This window comes from Oryx dammah, unplaced genomic scaffold, assembly GCF_014754425.2.
Source record: "Oryx dammah isolate SB20612 unplaced genomic scaffold, SCBI_Odam_1.1 HiC_scaffold_17, whole genome shotgun sequence".
Classification (NCBI taxonomy): domain Eukaryota; kingdom Metazoa; phylum Chordata; class Mammalia; order Artiodactyla; family Bovidae; genus Oryx; species Oryx dammah.
The window spans coordinates 44045680-44068122 of record NW_024070201.1 but is presented as its reverse complement, the minus strand read 5'-3'; the positions used below and the strand labels follow the sequence as shown (position 1 = coordinate 44068122).

At 36.8% G+C, this 22443-nt stretch overlaps 2 protein-coding genes across 2 annotated transcripts; one reads left to right on the top strand and one right to left on the bottom strand.

The window, feature by feature from the left end:
- Positions 1-6325: 6325 nt before the first annotated feature.
- Positions 6326-7279, bottom strand: LOC120875871 (olfactory receptor 10T2-like). The gene has a single exon (XM_040257628.1). The coding sequence runs from the start codon at positions 7277-7279 to the stop codon at positions 6326-6328; it is 954 nt and encodes a 317-aa protein (XP_040113562.1).
- A 13553-nt stretch (positions 7280-20832) lies between these two features.
- LOC120876512 (olfactory receptor 502-like) lies at positions 20833-21777 on the top strand. Its single transcript, XM_040258458.1, has one exon. The coding sequence runs from the start codon at positions 20833-20835 to the stop codon at positions 21775-21777; it is 945 nt and encodes a 314-aa protein (XP_040114392.1).
- The last annotated feature ends 666 nt before the right edge of the window (positions 21778-22443 follow it).

Genomic DNA, 22443 nt, shown 5'->3' with positions numbered 1-22443 from the left:
TTCTATTCCATTTATCTATATGCTTATCCTTATGGTAATACTGCATGTCTTGATTACTGCAGCTTTATTATAAGGCTTGAAATTAGGCAATGTGAAACATGCAAATCTATTTTCCTTTTCCAAATTTTCTTGAACTTCTCCAGGTCCATTTTTTCTTATGAATTTTATAATGCTTGTGAATTTCTAAAAGGCAAAACTAAACTTTTTATTGCTATTGCATTGAATCTATGATAACTTTAGGGGAGAACTGACATCTTAACATTTGGCATTATTATAAATGGTGCTAATTTTTAATTTTTTTTTATTTTCAGCTGCTTGTTGTCTATGATAGAAGTGATTTTCATATATTGACCTTGTATGCTGTGGCTCTGTTAAGCTAAATTAATTTAGTCACTTTTTAAAAATTGCTTTTTTTTTGATATTTCTACAATCACTTGCAAATGAAGGCTGGTGGGTTTTCTGCTCCTGAAAAATTTTAGGTCTTCGGTTCATTTTTATTTTTTATTGTTCTAGCTGGTATCTAAAATACAATGTTTAAAATGGAGGCATGAGGAATGGGAGTGCGTGTCCTAATCTTGTTCCTGATCTTTGGAGCAAAGCATTCAACTTAATTCGCACTTAATAGCAAAAGATTGTATGCTAAAAACTATAAAATGCTAATGAAAGAAATCAAAAAAGTTCTCAATGAACAGAGAGAAATACAATACTTATGAATTTGATGACTTGAATTTGATGACTCAACATGACAAAGATTTCATTTCTTCCCAAATTGATCCATAGGTTTAATGCAATCGCTATCAAAATTCCAGCATGATTCTTTATAGTTAGACAGTCTGATCTTAAAATTTAAACGAAGAGCAAAGGAACAGCTCAATATGATTATTTTTAGAAAGAATGACACAGCCTGAATTTAGACTCACTGCTTATCAACAATAATCAAGATAGTATAGTACTAGTGTGGGGATAAGGAGGTTGTGAATTCATGGATTAACAAAATACAGTAAAACAACTCAGAATTAGGTCCACACAAGTACAACCAACTAATTTTAAACAAATGTACAAAAGCAATCAATGGAGAAAGAACAACCTTTTCAATAAATGGTGTTGGAATAATTGGACTTTCATGGGCAAAAACAGACCAAACTAAGCAAACTTCAACCTAAACCTCACATCTTATACAAAAATATACTCAAAATGGAGCATAGATCAAAATGTAAAGTGTTAGAGTTTTGGAAAAAAGCACAGAAGAACTATTCATGAGTAGTGTTAGGCAAAATGTTCTTAGATAACATGAAATGCACAATGCATATATTAAAAGATTGAGAAATTGGATCTATATCAAAATTCAAAAATCAACAGCATAAGCAAATACCACTACACATCCATTAAATGGTACATTTAAAGAGGACTAATAATACTAAATGTTGGCAATATACTGAACAATTGGGAGTGTAAAACTTAACATCACAAATGGGAGTGTAAAATAATACAATCACTTTGGAAAATGGTTTGAAAATTTTTAAAGATAAACACCCTATCTCCAGCAATCTCACTTTTAAATGTTTACCTAAGACAAACCAGAAAATATATTCACACAGAAATAACTCAAATGTTCATAGCAGTCTCATTTACAATAGCTGCGAACTGGAAACAATTTCCACCAACTAGTGAAGAGATTAAAATAAGTGGTACATCTATACAGTGAAATACTACTTGCCAATAAAAAGAAATAAAATGGTAATACTCATCATAATGAATCTTAAAATAATTATACTGAGAGAAGGCATTCACAACAGTGTATATATAATATACACTAATCTATATTGTCAAAAAGCATATCAGTAGTTGTCTGTGGCCAAAGGCACAGAGAAAAATGGATTCCAAAGGAGTGGAAGAAATCATTGGAGGTAACTGAAATGAAATACTTGACTGTGACTGTGGCTTCGTGGTTTCAAGTTAATCACTGTGAACTTTCTATTTCCCCTAAATCCCGACAAAAATGAAATGTCAGCTGTGTTACATGCAACACTGTAAAAAAAAATGATTCTTTAATTGTAAGATGAACATGGACTGAGAGGAATATACAAAATATATTTTTTTAGGCTTTTCAGAGTGCAATTATTCTGATAACTTGAAATAATGCGTACAGGGACTCTGAAACTGTATCTGGCAGCATTATAAATATATGATCCCAGTTATGATCAGGAGGCTTGCCAAGTAGGATGGGTCTTCTGCCAGTGATGTCTCTTCAGAGTCACAGTGAAGAACTGTGAAGATTATGCTCACCAAAGAGAAATGAATGCCTGGTACACACACTGGCTTGGCAACTTTTTCACTTTTGAAGTTCCATGTGGTTCTTTTGCCTATTACCGGGTCATCATTTTTGGTTTTATGTGATTATATATGTTTTCAAATTGTATTTTATCTTTTTAAATAAAGTAATACTATAGTCATGTCTACTGATTCCCATATGTTAAATCTTAATGATTCTGTTTCTGTTGTCTCCACTTGCTCCCACTGTACATTTGGTATTTAGTTACTTCCTTGGTGCTGTTCATTATTTTTCAATGTGTACTTGTTATCATATTTATTGTTCAGTAGGAATAACAGGCCTGAGTTGTTTGTTTATTCAGTTCACCAAGAGGCACCACCTGTCCTTGACCATCTTATATTCAAGTTCAAGGCTTGAGACTCTCTATCTCCAGGGATCTGAGAGATCTGTACAAGACTCGGTCACTGTATGTTTCTCTTATCCTGAGGATATATGTAAAATTTATCCATCAGAATTCTCATCTGGTTGTGTCTTAGGCCTCGAAATATGTTCCTCCCCTCCCAAGACACCGCTAAATGCAAACCTGTGTTGGTAAGACTTCCTTCTGGCCTGTCAGATTCTCTCATTGCTGAAGCATATGTGAGCGTTAGGTTTGCTTCTCTGGGTTCTCACAGTTCCTGAGGAAGCAATTCCTTATTTTCCTGTAACTTCTACTTAAGAGATCTTAAACATCTTATTTGTTTTAGTTATGCTCACTATATGATTGGTTCAAATGACTAAACCTGCCATAATTGGAGCAGAAATCTCAAAGGTAAAGGTAAATTATATGCATGTGAGTGGAAGATTAGATCTGCACAAATGTACACGGGTAACACCATATACAACAGGGGGTATCCTCACCTCCTCCATCCTTGCTCAGATGTTATCTTCCCATTGAGGCCTGCACTGACACTTCCTGCCCTGGCATGTTAAGCGTCATTGCTCTTTTTTTTTTCTTTCTTCATGACACTATGCCCTTCAAACTGTCTGAATCACTAACTTGTTGATTTTGTTATCATTTCTCTGCTATCAGATAAATTCTATGAGGGCAGATACATTGGATGCTTGTCATTTACATTTCTAATGGCTTATGATGTTCTCTGTAATACAATAACTCAATATAATTTTTGATTGAAATAACTGCAAGTTGGTGTCACAGTTTCACTGGGAAGGAGACAGCAGTGCAGTAGGGAAAGCTGAACGTGCATCTCACTCATCTACAAGTAGGCGGTGGGAGTCAGCACTCCATTTTTGCCAGAGCTGTGTCAGGAGTGCTCAGCAGGAAACTGAAGAAACACATACACACCCACCTGGTGTTATGGCAACAACACAACAGGAGACTTCCTCCAAAAAAGTCTGGAATATGATCTAGAATACAATCATATTCCAAATATTTATAACATAATCAAAAATCACTCATCATACCAAGAACCAGAAAAGTAAAAACTTCAGTGAGATTAAACATAATATGCTCACATCAAGACGCAAAGAATCTAGAAATCATCTGTCAAGGGTTTAAAACAGCCTTCAAACAAATGTTTCAACAAGCAACCATTAACTTCCTTGACACAAATTTTAAAAATAGAAAATTTCAGCAAAGAAACAAAAGTCAAAAAATAATAATGTGAAAATGACATAACTGAAAATACAAACACTGAAGTTAAAAAATAAAACTTGCTAGATGATCTCAGTAGTCTAGTAGAGATGACAGATGATAGAATCAATAAACTTTAACAAAGATAAATATAAATAACTGATCTAAACAGAAAGAAAATAGATTGGAAAAAAAGTTCAGATCTACAGGGATTTATGGGAAAATAACAAGCTAACATTCATATTTTGGGAGTTCTAGAGGAAAGGAGAAAGGGGTACTGAGTAAATACTTAAAGAACTTTCCAAATTTGATGAAAGATATAGAGCTACAGGTGTAGGAAGTTGAGCAAACTCAAACAGGATAAACCCAGAGAAGTCCATACCACAACACAAATAAGTAAAGTTCTAAAAATTAAAAGAAAGAAAAATCTTAAAAGCACTGATGGAGGAAGTATCACTATTTATTATTTTAAAAAGCCATAATATTTTTTAAGTGCTGAAACCAAAGAATAGTCAAATGTAAATTCTACATCTGGCAGAAACAGCCTTCAGAAATGAAGGTGAAATAAAGACACTTCAGATGAGGGAAAACTAAAAGAAATTTTCCCCAGTAAATCCACCTTTAAATGATGGCAAAAGCAAGTTCCCTAAATAGAAAGCAAATAATAAAAAGACATGGAACTCTAGCAATTAAAAATAAATAAAATGAAAATTAAAAGGGAGCATATCAAAACATGTGAGATTAAGTTAAAGTAGTGCTGAGGGGGAAATTTACAGCACTGAATGCTTATATGACTAAAGAAGAAAGTTCTTAGAATACATGTAGGATTTTTGAAAGAAAAGAAAAAAGTAGAAGATGGCTCTACTTGATATTAAGACTTATTATACAGTTGAAGTCATCAGAATGCTGTGGTACTGGTGGAAGAAAAGATACATTGATCAAATGAAGCTAAACAAAAAATCTAGAAAAAGACCTACATAAGTATGCCAAACTTTTTTTTTTTTTTTTTTTAAGGTACAGAAGCAGTCCAATGAAAGAAGGAAATCTTTTCAACAAAGGTTCTGGAATAACTGGACAACCATAGATGGGGGAGCCATCTCAAACCTAAATGCCACACCTTACACAAGCATTTACTCAAAGTAGATCTTGGACTTCAGTGTACAATGTAGAACTATAAACTGTAAACCTTTCTTAAAAAGGAGAAAATGTTCAAAATATGGGACTTTCAAAATTTTCTGGGAATTGACACTAAAACTACAATCCATAAACAGAAAGATTTGTCCAACTATTATTTTGAAAATACTGTGTTCCAAACATGCTTTGAATCATTTACTACATACATATACACACAGAGACACACACATATGTAGATGCACACATACATGTATTTTAAAACATTATTTAAATGTGTGGAATTAAAAAAAAAATAGGTGATACAAATGAATTTATTTACAAGGCAGAAGCAGACTCACAGACTTGGAGAACAAACTTGTGGTAGCCAGAGGGGAAAGTGGGGGGTATGGATGGATTGGGAATTTGGGATTGACATGTACATAGTGCTATATTTGGAATAGATAACCAACAAGGACCTACGTAAAATAAATAAAATGATAAATTAAAATAAAAAAATTTTTAAATACTTTAAAACAGTATCCCCTTTGTATTAGAATAATAGTGGTGCCAGGGCATATAAATTAATTCTATAATATGTTAAATGCTTTGTACACAAAGAGGTTATTTTGTTGGAAGAACTCTGATTTTGAAACCAGGCAGGACCCTGTGGGGCTCCCAGGCACAGAAACCTTTCTGTGTCTCCTGTTTCTTATTTGTTGGGAATAGGCTTCAGCCTCCATGACCTTCCCTGAGTTCCAAATGGCAGGTTCAAACAGTTGCTAATCAGGAAAAGGAGGAGACACGAAAGCAAGGGAGGAGAAGTCAAGAAACAAAAGTGCCGCCTTGGGAGAATCCTGGTACCAGCTCAAGGGATACACATAAAATATTTTTGAGCTCTTCTGCAGAACTAAAACCTCCAACAAATGGAAAATATTAACTACTTGATGACATATTATTTATTCCAGAAAGAAGGTCACAGTTTGATAACCTTGAAAACCACAGAAGCTCGATGGGAGACCAAATGAGGCCAGATTAAAGGAATGCAAGCCCTGTACACATTTTAATTCCTGTCAGCAACCTCACCCTTGAAACAGTACCATAAAACTCCTTATAAAATCCCCCTTGGTCGGGACACACAGTTTTGAGGCCATGAGTCCACTATGTCCCCTTTTGCCTGGCAAAGTAATAAAGCACTTCTTTTCTTCTTCACCTAAAACTCTTCTCCAAGATTTGATTTAGTACCAGTGCACAGTGACTGAGTTTTGGCATCAATTTTCCCATTTTTATTTTCCATCAGTCTGCAATTTTTAAATGTTCAGGGTTCTTTTATTTACCATCTGAAGGATGAACCTATTTGCACTATCCACTATCTTTCTTAAGGCAATCTGCATTTCTTTGTTTCTTAGACTGTAAACAATGGGATTAAGCAGAGGTGTCAGCACTGTATATGTCACAGCCATCAGCATAACTTCACGGAATGAGTCCCTGCTCTTGGGCCTCAAATAGACAAAGCCAGCAAATCCATAGTGTATGCACACCACAGTGAGGTGGGAGGAGCAAGTTGAGAAGGCCTTATACCTCCCCTTGGCAGAAGGCATCTTCATAACTATGGACCCAATGAAGACATAGGAAATCATAATTAAAATAAAGCTGCCCACCAATACAAAGGCAGAAAGCACAAAAATAGCCATTTCATAAGACAGAGTATAGTCACAAGCAAGGCAGACCACAGGCGAGATGTCGCAAAAGAAGTGCTGGATGGTGTTGGAGTCACAAAAAGATAAGTTGAATACAATGGTGACGATGCACATAGAAACCAACCAAGCAGCCATCATTAACTGAAAGCAGATCTTACGGGTCATGAGGATGGAGTAGTGCAGTGGGTTGTGAATAGCCATGTAACGGTCATAGGACATGGCGGCCATGATGAAGCAGTTATTGCCTGACAAGCCAAAGAAGAAAAACATCTGTGTGGCACACTCAAAAATAGAAATGGACTTACTGTCTGATAGCAAGTCCACCAACATGCGGGGGATGATCACCATAGTGGTACAGGTTTCTGAAAAGGATAGGCCACATAGGAAAAAGTACATGGGGATGTGAAGGCGGTGATTGAGCTTGATGGCCACCATTATGGACACGTTTGCAGCTAGGATGGTCACATGGGAGAAGAAAACCATCACAAAGAGGAGATCTTGCAGGTCCGGGAAACTGGAAAATCCCCACAGAAGGAATGTGCTCACTGTGGTATGATTGTCCATCCTCCTGGTGCACGTAGCAACTCTCTTTCAAAGGTGGAGGGTTATTGAGATGAAGACTCTGAGATGAGTATAAACTATCCTTATGGACTGATGTCACCTAGACTGCAATCAAGGGAACCTGAACTTCAAGGCATGAGAGAGCCTGAGACAGTGATTCTAAAGGCAGTTGACTGAAGTCAAGTTCAGAAAGTAGAGTAGTGAGAATGATTCTAGTACGGGATTCTGTATTAATGACATAGAGTGAGCCCAAATATCTTCTTGGATTATACTCACAAAGCCATTCTAATCTCTCTTTTCCAAACTATATCTGCATGTAAGAGGAAAATATGAATAAAATTTCTTTGTTCTCATCCACAGGATTTATTGATTGTATTCAATGCTTCTTGAGATATAACGTTAACCTGGTACTCACAGGTGCTTCATAAACTATTGGCTGAATGAATAAAATAATCCAATCATTGAAATCACTTAAAATAAATATTAAACTTTTAAAGAATTAGGGAGATGAGTGAAATTATCCAAAAAACCTCTGACTTCCCCTTCAAAGAATCTTTTCATCAGCGCACTAAAAGTGACAATATGACAATGATCAGACCACATAAATGAATTTAGCATGTTGTAATTTCTGCAGAGTTTCTAACCACACTAACATTTGGAGCTTGAGATATATATCATTAGTTCTTAAGACACAATAATTTTCAGACTTCTTAATTTCTCAGTGAAGTTCTTTTCCAGATGCCCAACATAATATTAATGGACCAGCTTGGAGTCAAAATGATTTTGAAGGCACTGTCTCATTTAGAGTGGCATATTCTGGTAATAATGTTCTAATCAAATTTTGACTCTTTTAGCAAAACCTCCAGGACATTTTCTAGCAGATGTACTTGTTATGTGGTCTGCTTGGAAGTGCAGACCTGAATGGAATAAATTCAAATTCTTCAGATCAATTTGGCAAATAATATTTCTATTTCAATTTTTCATTAAACATTTGATCTCATAAGAGGTAAGGGGAGAAATGTGACATGAAAACTGTCCATAGAATTTTGATTTTTAACTTCAGTCATTGTTAAAGGGAATGGAGAAGAAAAATAGTAACAAATCAGTGGTGGAAAAAGAAGGGTACAAGAGAAATAGAGAAACACTAGCTATAAATTATTCTATAGGACTAACACATATTTTGCCATTTGAAGAGTTACCATTTCATTTTTGCACTGTAGTTATGGGGATAGAATACAAGAGGATACAGGCTAGGTGACCAGCACCCACCTATTACCCATAATGTGTCAGACATGAGACAGAGAGAAAGCTACTTCATGTGGTGCTCACAAATCTCTGTGTTTGGAATTTTTCATTCTGATTTTATAAAAGATCAAGTGAATTATAGAGTGGTTAAGTGATTATGGAAGTCATGCATTTGTTCAACACATATTGACTAAATGAATACAATGGGCTAGACAATGTTATACATAAGAAACACAAAATGTAACCAGACACATAGGATCTCTGTGATGTGAGAGTGAATGGCTACTTTGGTTTGTGGAGTCTGGGACACCCTCTCTGAGGAGGTAACATGCTTAAATGGAGAACAGAATGGCAATAAGTAACCAGCAGGTAAAGATTAGGGGAGAGAGCATTAACTGCATGGTTCACAACCAATTCAAGGACTCTAAGGTGGGAAACTCATCTACCCAAGCAATCTTCCTAGACCCAAATGGCTTGTCTTTGTGACCACTCCACTCTCCTCTGAAGGTTTTTGTCTATTTACCTCTAAAGGAAACTTTTTCAATTCTTATTGCTTTCGCTATCACTTACCTTGTATGACTCTCCAATTCTGACTTCTATCATATAGAAAGCTCCAATTTCCTTTGGCACATTTCCAGGCCAAAATGTCCTCAAAGTATTGAATGTAAGATTTTCAGGCCAGAATTGGCCACATTTCCCATACATGTAAGAGTTCCCTCCCGTACTTCCTATTTGAGTTAGTTACCGACATCAGAGAGCTACCATAAGATTCCATTTTTTACTCCTTCTCCATTTTCATAATTCCAGACGACTTGTTTGCCAACATGTTTATCATCTTTTAAAAAAAATTACCCCTGCTATTTTCCTGGACCTATCCCACAAGAGTGTATATGGTGCTCCCTTAGTTGGCTATTTGTCACAAGTTCCCTGTGTTTTCATTTTATTTACCATATTGTGACTTGCTGTTAGATTTCCAAATATAGAATATATCACTGCTGCTGCTGCTAGGTTGCTTCAGTCGTGTCTGACTCTGTGTGACCCCATAGACAGCAGCCTACTAGGCTCCTCCATCCTTGGGATTCTCCAGGCAAGAGTACTGGAGTGGGTTGCTATGAATATATCACTAATAGTGTCAAAAGCAGTGAATAGATGCATATTCCTTATAGTGAAGTGAAGTCCCTCAGTCGTATCCGACTCTTTGCGACCCCATGGACTGTAGCCTTCCAGGCTCCTCTGTCCATGAGATTTTCCAGGCAATAGTACTGGAGTGGATTGCCATTTCCTTCTCCAGGGGATCTTCCCAACCCAGGGATTGAACCCGGGTCTCCTGCATTGTAGACAGACACTTTACCATCTGAGCCACCAGGGAAGTCCCTTAGAGAAGGAAATCCAAATACCCCAACATGCTATTTGATGCTCATCACAAATGGATCCCTAGGTACTGCTCCTGGCCCAGTTTCTGCCACATCCATCTACCTACCCTACACTCAAACCAGACCATAGTGCCCTCTATTTCCCAAACACATCATGATCCATACTGCTACTGCACCTTTGCACATGGTGTTCCCTCTGCCTCAGTTTCCCCTCCCCTATTTTACTTCTATTAGACTTTTACTAAGTTTTCGGGCCCTAACTTGAATGACTTTGATTCCTCACCTTCTCTTTTTATCCACATTTTCTAGATTCCAGGATCCTAACTAAAAAATGTTTTCTTTCTATTCCATCACTCATGTGTTTCTTTTTTTTTTTTTTTTGCCAGTCTCTACTTTTTCCATCTTCTAGCTCTATCATTCAGCACCTACCACATTTTCTCTATCAAATATGTGATTATGCTATACATCTCCTCATTTTCAACATGTTTCATATATCCTTTTCTTACAAACGAGACAATTTTAATAACTTCTAAACTTCATTGCACACTTCAGTTATTGCTGTTGTTCAGTTGCTAAGTCATGTTTGCCTCTTTGCCACCCAATGGACTGCAGCACACCAGGCTCCTCTGGCCTCCACTATCTCCCAGAGTTTCTTTAAATTCCTGTCCGTTGAGTTGGTGATGCTATCTCATACATCCTCTTCGCTATCCTAAGAGATAAATGCTATTAATATGACCATATTTCTGGTGAAGAAAGGATAGCTTAGAGAGTTAGTTTGCCAAAGGCAATACAGCTGGTAAGTGTACATTTACACAGCAAGGCAGTGACTATCTGGAGGCCCATTTATGTGGCTATTTGATTATAAGGCCTACCCTCATTGCAAGTGCCCTAGCATGGCATTCAAGGCCTTATCCTGTCCAAACACATCTCCTGTTGCCCTAGATGGGGAACATTCCCATTTCTCAAATATCACATGTCCTTCAAGGCTTCTGATTTTCACACATTATTTTCTCTAAGCTGCAATATCCTTCCTGAACTTTCCTGCCTGATAGAGGGCTAACACTCTTGAAAATACAGTTCCAATGGCACTTTCCCACAGAAGCCTACCTAAAACTCCTGGCTGTGTTAGTCATTTCTACTAGATTCACATGTCATTTTATTAAGATGAAATTTTGTTTTCTTTAATTTCCTCCTTCCTCCTACACTAAGACAGGCAGAGACCAGTTTAAAATCTAGTGAATGTAGGTTTTTGAGTAATTTCAGTGACTATGGGAAAAATTGAAATTTTATCCTCTCCGGAAGGCCATTCATTATTTTCATATTGCTCATTTACTAATTCCTCTATAATCCACTTTAAATGTATAAATAAAATGTATTTTGTGTGCACACATACTAAAGTTATTGGCTGCTCCCAGAAAAGTTTTAAGAATCTTGTCACCTAGCAATGTGAATGCATGCATAGAAGTTTTCTACATGCTCTCTTAATTGAAATAAAGATGGTGGAAAAAACTAACAAACTTATGAAAATGCCAAGAGTGGTTGCTTAGAGTCTAAGAGAATGAGACTAGCATTTTCTCATGTCAGGTGCTACCCCAATTGCTGTAAAATCAAATCATACTTGAACTACAACAGTGGCCATCTACTAAGGGGCAAATTGAACTCTCCAGGGTAGCTTTGTCAAAATCGTACATCTCTACCCATATCTACCACAAGTTCTTAGCAGGGCTCTCCAAGAAGAGAAATCTCTGGCATATGAGTGTACATGTCCTCTGTATAGTCTTTCTCACTAGTTACTGTTAAGAACTTTTGACTTGTATGCTTCTTTTCAAATTCTTGGCTTTTCCCCATACAATTCTAGTACAGTAATGATAGAAGATTATGTCAGTATGATACTATGTTCATTTTTCCCAATTGCCCTGGCAGGAACTGGAAAGAAGAAAATCTGTAACATATTTTCATCCCTTCTGTTTGTTTTTCCCAAGCACTACTCTCTTTATTAATCTGGATTTTGCTTTGAATTCAGCATCCTATTCAGAACTATGAAGTTCTTCAAAGCTTCCCCAGTACTGTTTCCTGGGTTCCAACTCTCCAGGTATAGGGAACTTTCAACATTCTTACTTCCTAGATTGTCTATACCCATATTTTAATATTTTTCAACAGGCTATTAGTATCTACCAGTACTTGATTATTAGAAGATACAGAATGATCACTGTAAAGAGAAAAAAATCCTATAATGTCCATGTTCTACAGAAGGAAAAACACCTTCTAGTCTCTTAAATTCATGAAGTAGTAAGCTAGAGGAAGAACTTACAGTCTCATATCTCAGATGTGGCTTTCTGCAATACTTTCTGTGATTTCAAATATTTCATATTTCAGGGATAATTTTTAAAGCAATTTTTCCTTTTGAATGCCTGTGATGAGTCCCTCTGAAATTAGTCTCCTTAACACAAAAGGTAGTATCTTCTCCATTCCTTAAGGATGGAGCTCAGTACCATAAAGATTTTAATGAGAGTCCTCTGGCCACAGGAGACCATTATCTTAGACTACTGTTTTAGATACCAGGAGTCTTGTGCTCTGTGATCCCAATGTGTTGTCCTCCAAAAATGTTTTAAAATCCTGTTCTACATAAGTGTAATGATGTTTATACTTACAATTCTGAAGAACAAAGTGATGGAAACAAGTTACTAAAAATAAACCTAGGGATTTAGATGATCCCCTCAGGCATATTTTACTTACTGCACAATACCATTTCTTTTATAATTCTGAAAATTTGCCAAGTCCCTAAAAACTCCACTACCCTATACACAGGTCAACTGGAATGGCATGCCATGAGAAGTTATTTCCTGGAGAATCATTCAAAAGAAGATTAGTAAAAAGAAGATTTTTTTCTGGATCACATCAAACTGTAGAAAATGCTTAAAGAGATGGGAACACCAAACCACCTTACTTCCCTCCTGAGAAACTAGTATGCAAGTCAAGAAGCAATAGTTAGAACTGGACCTGGAAAAACAGACTCATTCAAAATTGGGAAAGGAGTACCTAAAGTCTGTATGCTGTCACCCTGCTAATTTAACTTACATGCAAAGTACATCGAGTGAAATGCTGAGCTGGATGAAGCACAAGCTGGAATCAAGATTGCTGGAGAAATATCAATAACCTCAGATATGCAGATGACACCACCCTTAAGGCAGAAAATGAAGAACTAAAGAGCCTGTTGATTAAAGTGAAAGAGGAGAGAAAAACCTGGTTTGAAACTCAACATTCAAAAAACAAAGGTCATGGCATCTGGTTCCATCACTTCATGGCAAATAGATGAGGAAAAAAAATGGAAACAGTGACAGACTATTTTCTTGGGCTCCAAAACCACTGGAGATGGTGACTGCAGCCATGAAATTAAGACGCTTGCTCCTTGGAATAAAAGCTGTGACAAACCTAGACAGTGTATTAAAAAGCAGAGACATCACTTTGCTGACAAATGTCTGTATAGTCAAAACTGTTTTTACAGTTGTCATGTACGATGAGAGTTGGACCATATAGAAGACTGAGTGCTGAAGAAGTGATGCTTTTGAATTGTGCTGGAGAAGACTCTAGAGAGTCCCCTGGACAGCAAGGAGATCAAACCAATCAATCCTAAAGGAAATCAACCCTGAATATTCATTAGAAGAACTGATGCTGAAGCTGAAGCTCCAATACTTTGGCCACCTGATGTGAAGACCAGACGTTGGAAAAAACCCTGATGCTGAGAAATACTGAGGGCAGGAAGAGAAGGGGGCAACAGAGGATGAGATGGTTGCATGGCATCACCGACTCAATGGATATGAGTTTGAGCAAACTCTGAGAGAGAGTGAGAAACAGGGAAGCCTGGTGTGCTGTAGTCCACAAGGTCACAAAGAGTCAGACATGATTTAGAGACTGAACAACAACAAAATATAAGATTAACACACAGCATAAACACTATGACTTCTCCCTTAGAGGCAACTATTCTATAGAAGACCTGGCTGTGAAGGAAAATTTCATTTCATATAAATCCCCAGTTACTGTACTGCTGCTGCTAAGTCGCTTCAGTCATGTCCGACTCTGTGTGACCCCACAGACAGCAGCCCACCAGGCTGCCCCGTCCCTGGGATTCTCCAGGCAAGAACACTGGAGTGGGTTGCCATTTCCTTCTCCAGTGCATGCAAGTAAAATGAAAGTGAAGTCCCTCAGTCGTGTCCAACTCTTCGCGACCCCATGGACTGCAGCCTACCAGGCTCCTCCGCCCATGGGATTTTCCAGGCAAGAGTACTGGAGTGGGTTGCCATTGCCTTCTCCGAGTTATGTACTGGCATTTATAAAATCTACAAATGGCTCCTAATTGCCTCTCCCATCAGCTTGGCCTTTAAGGTCTTCATCATCTGTACTACCATCTACCTAATGTGCTACTAAGTCTTATCTCCAATAACAATCCAACACTTGATACAAACCAGTGAACATGCTATCTTCTGCTTAATATTTGCTCTTTTCTCATTTTATACTGTTCTGTCAAAGAAAAAAAAGCTTCTTCTGATTTGAATCATCCAAACTCTTGCCCACTCTTTTTAAGGTTCCGCATAAATGCTACGTCATTTTTAAGAAGCCCCTTGCTTGAATGATGCATAAAAACAAAGAGAGAAATTGCAGTCATTAAGCATGAGTTCTGTGAGGAGAGACACTTTGGATGACCTCCACTGGACACAGAACCTCAATGCTAGCAGATGTAGTATTGCAATCCAGATAGCTCTACAATGCAACAAACTGGTATTTTCTGAAGCTAGGCAGAGAGTTTTGTGCCTTTCCCCAGTCTCCCTTACCAGGCCAGTGAACATTTCAACTTCTTTGAGACTCAGCTGCTAATATATTCTTCTGAGATTTACTGGTGGCTGAAAACAATATAATTGATTCGAAATATCTGAAAGTGCATGCCCTCATTCCCATGGTGCTCCATGGCCAACAAATAATGATATAGTATTTAAAAGCAACAATGACAAAAACACCCTGTTGTCACATGGTAGGACAACTCTGTTGTATCATTCATGGTTCAGTGCTCCTATGGTTTCAGACTGAAGCTGCACTTCAGTAGAACCCGCATCTTTATCCAGCTTCTCCCCATGCCTGACCTGCCTCTCCCTCTCCTTACAGTTTTCCTCTGAGCTCATTCCTCAGTAAATCACTCACATATGAATTACAGTTTAAGGTCCTGTTTTAGAGACACTGTCTTCATTTAAAAAAAAAATACTTTCACTAATCTGTTTAGTTCACACACATAGAATCAGCTTGTCTATTTATACAAACAGTCCTTCTAGAATTTTGACCCATATTCATTGAATGCATGCATCAAGTTTTGGAAAACTGTCACCGTATTTTTTTTAATTACTTTATTATTTATTTTATTGTGTCTTCCAATCATGAACATGGTATATCTCACTCCATTATTTATATCTTTTCTTTCTCTCAGCTGTTCTATAACTTTTAGTGAAGACATGTTGTATAGCTTTCCATAAATTTATTCCTAAATACTATGGTTTTTAACATGTTTTATGAAATACATATTTATTTTAATCTTTCCATTGTGTGTTGGAGTATACAAAAATAAAATGTATTTTATATATTAAGAATGTTATCAAAAAAAAGAATGTTATCCTCTGATCTTACTAAATGAGTTATAGTACATGTTTTATAGATTTCTTAGAATGTTCTGCATGAACACATCTACAAATGGAGGCAGTTTCACTTATTCCTGTTTCAACTATATACTTTTTAAATTTTGTGTTGTCTTTTATAAATAGCTGGGACCTCCAGTATAATGCTGAATAACAGTAGTGATGGTGAACCTCCTTTTTTTTTCCCAAGTGTAGGTGATAGTCATTTAATCTTTTACCATTAAGAATGATGTTAGCTGAAAGATTTTCACAGATGCTCAATATCAGTATTACTGTTAGTGCTGATATTCTTCTCTTCTCCTTTCCTGCTTTCATTTGGGTTGTTTGAATTACAAAAATTTCACTTAAATCTTTCCATTGGCATTTTGGCATACTTCTTGCATTATGCTGCTTAGGGGTTATTCTCAGGATAAGAATACATGTTGCCAAATTCAGTTGTCAAATATATGTAAACTAAATTCAGTTTACTTAGGACCTTAGTCTCCTGCATTGCAGGCAGATTCTTTACCTTCTGAGCCACCAGGGATGCCCCAATAATGTAGTAATTCACACAAAATATGGAGATCCTGCTATCTTATATGCTGATTTTCCTCCTTCCACCTTTATGTTATACTTGTCAGACATATGTCTTATGTCTCTATTCATAAAGACTCCACTTGACAATATTACTTTTTTTTGTTTTGGTAAGTTTTATGTATTTTAAAGGAATTAAAAAGGAAGAGTTCCAGAAAAACATCTATTTCTGCTTTATTGACTATGCCAAAGCCTTTGGCTGTGTGGATCACAATAAACTGTGGAAAATTCTGAAAGAGATGGGAATACCAGACCACCTAACCTGCCTCTGAGAAACGTATATGCAGGTCAGGAAGCAACAGTTAGAACTGGACGTGGAAAAACACACTGGTTCCAGATAGGAAAAGGAGTACGTCAAGGCTGTATACTGTCACCCTGCTTATTTAACTTATATGCAGAGTACATCATGAGAAACACTGGACTGGAAGAAACACAAGGTGGAATCAAGATTGCCGAGAGAAATATCAAGAACCTCAGATATGCAGATGACACCACCCTTATGGCAGAAAGTGAAGAGGAACTAAAAAGCCTCTTGATGAAAGTGAAAGAGGAGAGTGAAAAAGTTGGCTTAAAGCTCAACATTCAGAAAACGAAGATCCTGGCATCTGACCCCATCACTTCATGGAAAATAGATGGGGAAACAGTGGAAACAGTGGCAGACTTTATATTTTTGGGCGCCAAAATCACTGCAGATGGTGACTGCAGCCATGAAATTAAAAGACGCTTACTCCTTGGAAGGAAAGCTATGACCAACCTAGACAGCATATTCAAAAGCAGAGACATTACTTTGCCGACTAAGGTCCGTCTAGTCAAGGCTATGGTTTTTCCAGTGGTCATGTATGGATGTGAGAGTTGGACTGTGAAGAAGGGTGAGCGCCAAAGAATTTATGCTTTTGAACTGTGGTGCTGGAGAAGATTCTTGAGAGTCCCTTGGACTGCAAGGAGATCCAACCGGGCCATTCTGAAGGGGATCAGCCCTGGGATTTCTTTGGAAGGACTGATGCTAAAGCTGAAACTCCAGTACTTTGGCCACCTCATGTGAAGTGTTGACTCATTGGAAAAGACCCTGATGCTGGGAGGGATTGGGTGCAGGAGGAGAAGGGGACGACTGAGGATGAGATGGCTGGATGGCATCACTGACTCGATGGACATGAGTCTGAGTGAACTCCGGGAGTTGGTGATGGACAGGGAGGCCTGGCGTGCTGCGATTCATGGGGTTGCAAAGAGTCAGACACGACTGAGTGACTGAACCGAACTGAACTGAAGAGGAATACAATATTTTTTATATTAAACCAATGTTTCTCATTTTAGATTCTCTTCATTCATTTTTGAAAATCAGACACTTCCATTCTTTTCTTGAGGTCTTGCTCTTCCTGCTTGTATTACAAAGGTCCTGCTATGGCAACAGTGGCTTGATTGCTAGGGATGTGTGCAAAGCCCAGAGATTCTCTTTTAGAAATTAGCATATAAGGAACAGGAGAAGAATGTCTATGTACTGAACTTTCCATCATATTCTACAATCCCCAGTTGCCCCTGGGGCCATAGCTTTTTCCATATCTGGGATGCACTTGCTTTTGGACTGAGCAGACTGCTAATGCCTTCCTAGAAGGTCTTGGGTTTCTGAGAAGGAATGGAGCAAGCATTAAAGTGAAGCTGTTAGTCAGTAGCACTGAAAGTGGGAAACTATCAATATGAGTCAGAACCATCCAGTACAAGTTGCTTGAGTTCATCAGTTTCAGTTCTCTCATCTGATAAATGAGAATAATAAAAGTACCTACATCATAAAATTGTCATGAGAATTAAATATGTGAAAATTGTTAAATGCAGTTCTTAGCAAAAGTGAGCCCTGAATGATTGATTGTTCTTATCATTTCATTGATGGCAAATCCCAGTTCCTCAAAAACGAAGCCTCAGAGGCTGATATAGGAGATAACAGATTTAGAATTAGCAGGAGAGTTACTTTGGGATTGAATATTAGGGTTGAAAATACCTGTATTGTACTACTCTCCATCTACTCAAAAGGTACTACTCAGAAAGGGATTGCTTTAAGGTTACTGATAGTGAGAGAGTATTTCTTATCTGAAAGTCATCCCTTTACTTTGTAGTTCTCTAAAGGACTTGTTTTTTTAAATTAATTAATTTATTTAGTTTTTACAATACTGTATTGGTTTTGCCATACATCAACATGAATCCACCACGGGTGTACACGTGTTCCCCATCCTGAACCCCCCTCCCACCTCTCTCTCCATACCATCCCTCTGGGTCATCCCAGTACACCAGCCCCAAGCATCCTGTATCCTGCATCAAACCTGGACTGGTGATTTGTTTCTTATATGATATTATACATGTTTCAGTGCCATTCTCCCAAATCATCCCACCCTCTCCCTCTGCCACAGAGTCCAAAAGACTGTTTTATACATCTGTGTCTCTTTTGCTGTCTCGCATACAGGGTTATCGTTACCGTCTTTCTAGATGGTTATCGTTATCATCTTTTTTGCTTTTTTACTTTTGATATGATAATTAATACACATGTTCAATTTTTTTTTAGTTAAAATTCAACTTTCATCATATTCTACAACATATTATCCCAAAGTAATTAATAGCATGTCTTATAAATATCAATATAGATTACTTATTAAAAACATATATTGAATGGATAAATCTAAAATTATCTTTTTATACCTGAAATTTAGTACTATTTCTTAATTGGAAATATCAAAGAAAATCTGGAACCAGTATTTATCTCCAAGACAATTTATTGTATTGTACTTTCTAGTAAATTATTAAATGAAGGTTATACAAGTATGTATAAACATCTCAATAGAAGCAAAAGAATAAACTGACCACTTGAGAATTGAAAGACTCTTGAAATAGTAGTTGCTTTGGTGTATGAATTGAACTGTTCAGTATTCACTATGAAACATAATGACATTTCAACGTTGCTTTTGAATTCACATTTGAATCTAGATTCTTCAGAGATTTACCCCCAAAGGCAAACAAAAATTAAAGATAGCTTTATAATCACAATCACCATGATTTGTTACAGAAAGATGAATTCTTATTCCAGGAGGTAAGATTTTAGCTTTTGTTAATGAATCTGTTGTACTGATTTTCATTTACTATTTGAGAACGTTCTACTCCCTAAAGTTGTCTCTGAATTCACAAGTTAGAGTTGGGGAACAGGGCAGTTTTAATCAAGCAACTAATAGGTAATGTTAGCTGCAGAGCTGTTTCCGCCATCAATTTCAAGTGTAGTCAGTTTCAAGCATAGTCCATAACAAGGATCCTTTGTTCCTGATCTATAACAAGGAAACTCATATGGCCTTTCAACACTCTCCAAACTCAGCACTCCAACATAATGCTAATAAATTTACTCTAGAGATGTTTGGGCATTTGCTGGTGTTTAAAGATTTCAGTTGAAGATTAAAAAATCGAAAGATATTATATCTATTTTTGTAAAAAGAATTATTTTGTTTATGGATCTGTTGCTTTAGCTTCAAGAGAATATCACATCACGTAAAGCTCAGGACTTAAGTGAGCAGTTTCAGAAATGAGGACCACTAACTAGGTGATCATTCTTAAGATTTTGAACCATACTTTATTCAGTTATAGATTATGTTGAAAATATTTCATTCTATAAAAGTCCAACTAGAAAACATTGTTAAAGTAGGAAGCAATCTGGTTTGTTTGAATAAATGTATTTTAATTATGTACTTATATCAATCATGCTTTTTGCATAGTGATTACATCAATATTTCAAACTACCTAATAATCTTTTTAATTAAAAAAATCCACAACCCTAATTTAAAATTGGTTTCTGTTATAGTATCAAGAACATTTTTATTTCTCCTTTAAAAAAATTTTAAGGGATAAATATTGTGAAATACATAACTGACTAGAAATACATAACTATGTATAAAAGAGATATACATAACTGCCAGAAGGCTTAAAGGATAATCTGTTATACACTCATTGCCAGGTGTATTGGACTTTGTAGTCAGTATTATTTATTGTGTGGTTACTATATGAAATAGGTAGTCAGATTTTTTTGGACTTCATATTTTGATTCTATCAATTGCTATATGATCTTGTACAACTTATATAACCTCCTCAGATTCAGTTTACTCACCTATAAAATAACAAAAATTAATATTTTATGAAAAATAGACTATAAACACCCACTATATATATACTAAATACCAGACTAAATTATAAGCATAGACTATATATACACACATACTAAATTATAAGCATATAAATATAAAATGCTTAAACTGATGCTTATAATTTAGTAAGCATATAATAAAATTTAGCTACTAATCAAATCTCTATTACAAAACCCCACACATTTCTTTTCTAATTTTTTAATTATACTCATTGATTTTTTAAATCTCATTTGTGATATTTGTTCTATGAGTTTAAATCCACTTTAAGTGCATTTTGGACACAATATGATACAAAAGGTAAAAGACATTATTTCAAGAAAGTTTTCCAGTAATTCTGCTGAAAATAATTTAAAAAAATACAGATAGTCTCACAGCTGCATGTAAATATGCACTGATTCTTGAATATCTTTATTTATAATCACACCCTATATCTGTACTAAAGAAAATGAAATTATCAAATTTACAACTTCTGTAACAAATTGTTTCATCTAGGTTCATTTTGGTAGCAGCTACCTTATTTCATGGATTCCCTGGGGCAGAGGAATGATACTGCAATGACAGGCTTCATTTTACTGGGCTTAACAAATGACCCAGTCCTTCGAATCATCCTCTTCATGATCACCCTCTGTATCTACCTGGTGACCATATGTGGGAATCTCAGCACAATCATTCTTATCAGAATCTCTTCTCAGCTCCATCATCCTATGTATTTTTTCTTGAGCCACTTGGCCCTTGCTGATGTGGGCTATTCATCTTCTGTTACACCCAATATGCTTGTAAACTTCCTGGTGGAGAAAAATACCATCTCCTACCCTGGCTGCACCATCCAGCTTGGTTCAGCTGTTTTCTTCGGGTCAACTGAGTGCATCCTTCTGGCTGCCATGGCATATGATCACTTCATAGCAATCTGCAGCCCACTGCTTTATTCCACCAAAATGTCCACACAAGTCTGTGTCCAGTTACTCATAGTGGCTTACATAGGTGGTTTTTTCGATGCTTCCTCCTTTACTATTTCGTTCTATTTTTTACTCTTCTGTGGACCAAATCAAGTCAATCATTTTTTCTGTGATTTTGCTCCTTTGGTTGAGCTCTCCTGTTCTGACATCAGTATCCCTGCAGTTGTCCCCTCGTTTACCGCTGGCTCCATCATTGTGGTCACAGTGACTGTCATAGCTGGATCCTACATCTACATCCTCAGCACCATCCTGAGGATGCACTCCACCGAGGGGCGCCACAGGGCCTTCTCCACCTGCACGTCCCACCTCACAGCAGTCACTCTGTTCTATGGGACCATCACGTTCATTTACGTGATGCCCAAGTCCAGCTACTCAACTGACCAGAACAAGGTGGTGTCTGTGTTCTACATGGTGGGGATCCCCATGCTGAACCCCCTCATCTACAGCCTCAGGAACAATGAGATTAAGGGGGCTCTGAAGAGAGAGCTCGCCAGAAAAATACTTTCTTAGTGAAGCCTGTTATTTCATAGGATTTGATACAGTAATATGCCATATATATAATAATAAGAGGAAATTAAGTGTTTGTGGTTTAAATCTACCCATCACATATCATTATCCTGGTTGCAATCTTTTAGTAAAGGTAGGGAGAAGATTTTCAGATACCTAATTGTAAGTCAGAGACCCATAGTAAATTTCCTTTAATAAAATTAAATTTACAATTAAGAAAAAAATTGGTTCATATAAAAATATTCCATCTCCTGAAAATCATTTTTAAATGTTATTCATATATTTTTTCTAAAATTGTACTCTACTATAGGATTATTGTATCTCCAAACATTTAAGCCTGTGTCCATTTTCAACTGCAGTCTATTCTGTAATAAGAGAGATAACTATACTTTTGCTTGTGTACATTCTGAGAGGAAATGACAAAGTGGAATCTGAAAGTTTCTAGAGATGTTCTTGCAGGAAGCAGAACAGAGCATATACCTCTTCTCTCACGTATATGCTGAGCAAGGACTTTACGGATCCATAAATTCTGGCCTATGTTTCTTGTCTCTGGCTCCAGTCACCACACAGACGGTCCCCAGGGAAGAACAGAAGTCCCTGACTGACTTGTGAATTCTGCCAGGTTCAACAGTGATTTCTCTCTAGGAATTAGTAGGGTCCTGCTTGGTG

Bases quoted from the DNA above. Each gene is read 5' to 3' on its own strand.
- LOC120875871 (XM_040257628.1), bottom strand. From the start codon at position 7,279: ATGGACAATCATACCACAGTGAGCACATTCCTTCTGTGGGGATTTTCC.
- LOC120876512 (XM_040258458.1), top strand. From the start codon at position 20,833: ATGGATTCCCTGGGGCAGAGGAATGATACTGCAATGACAGGCTTCATT.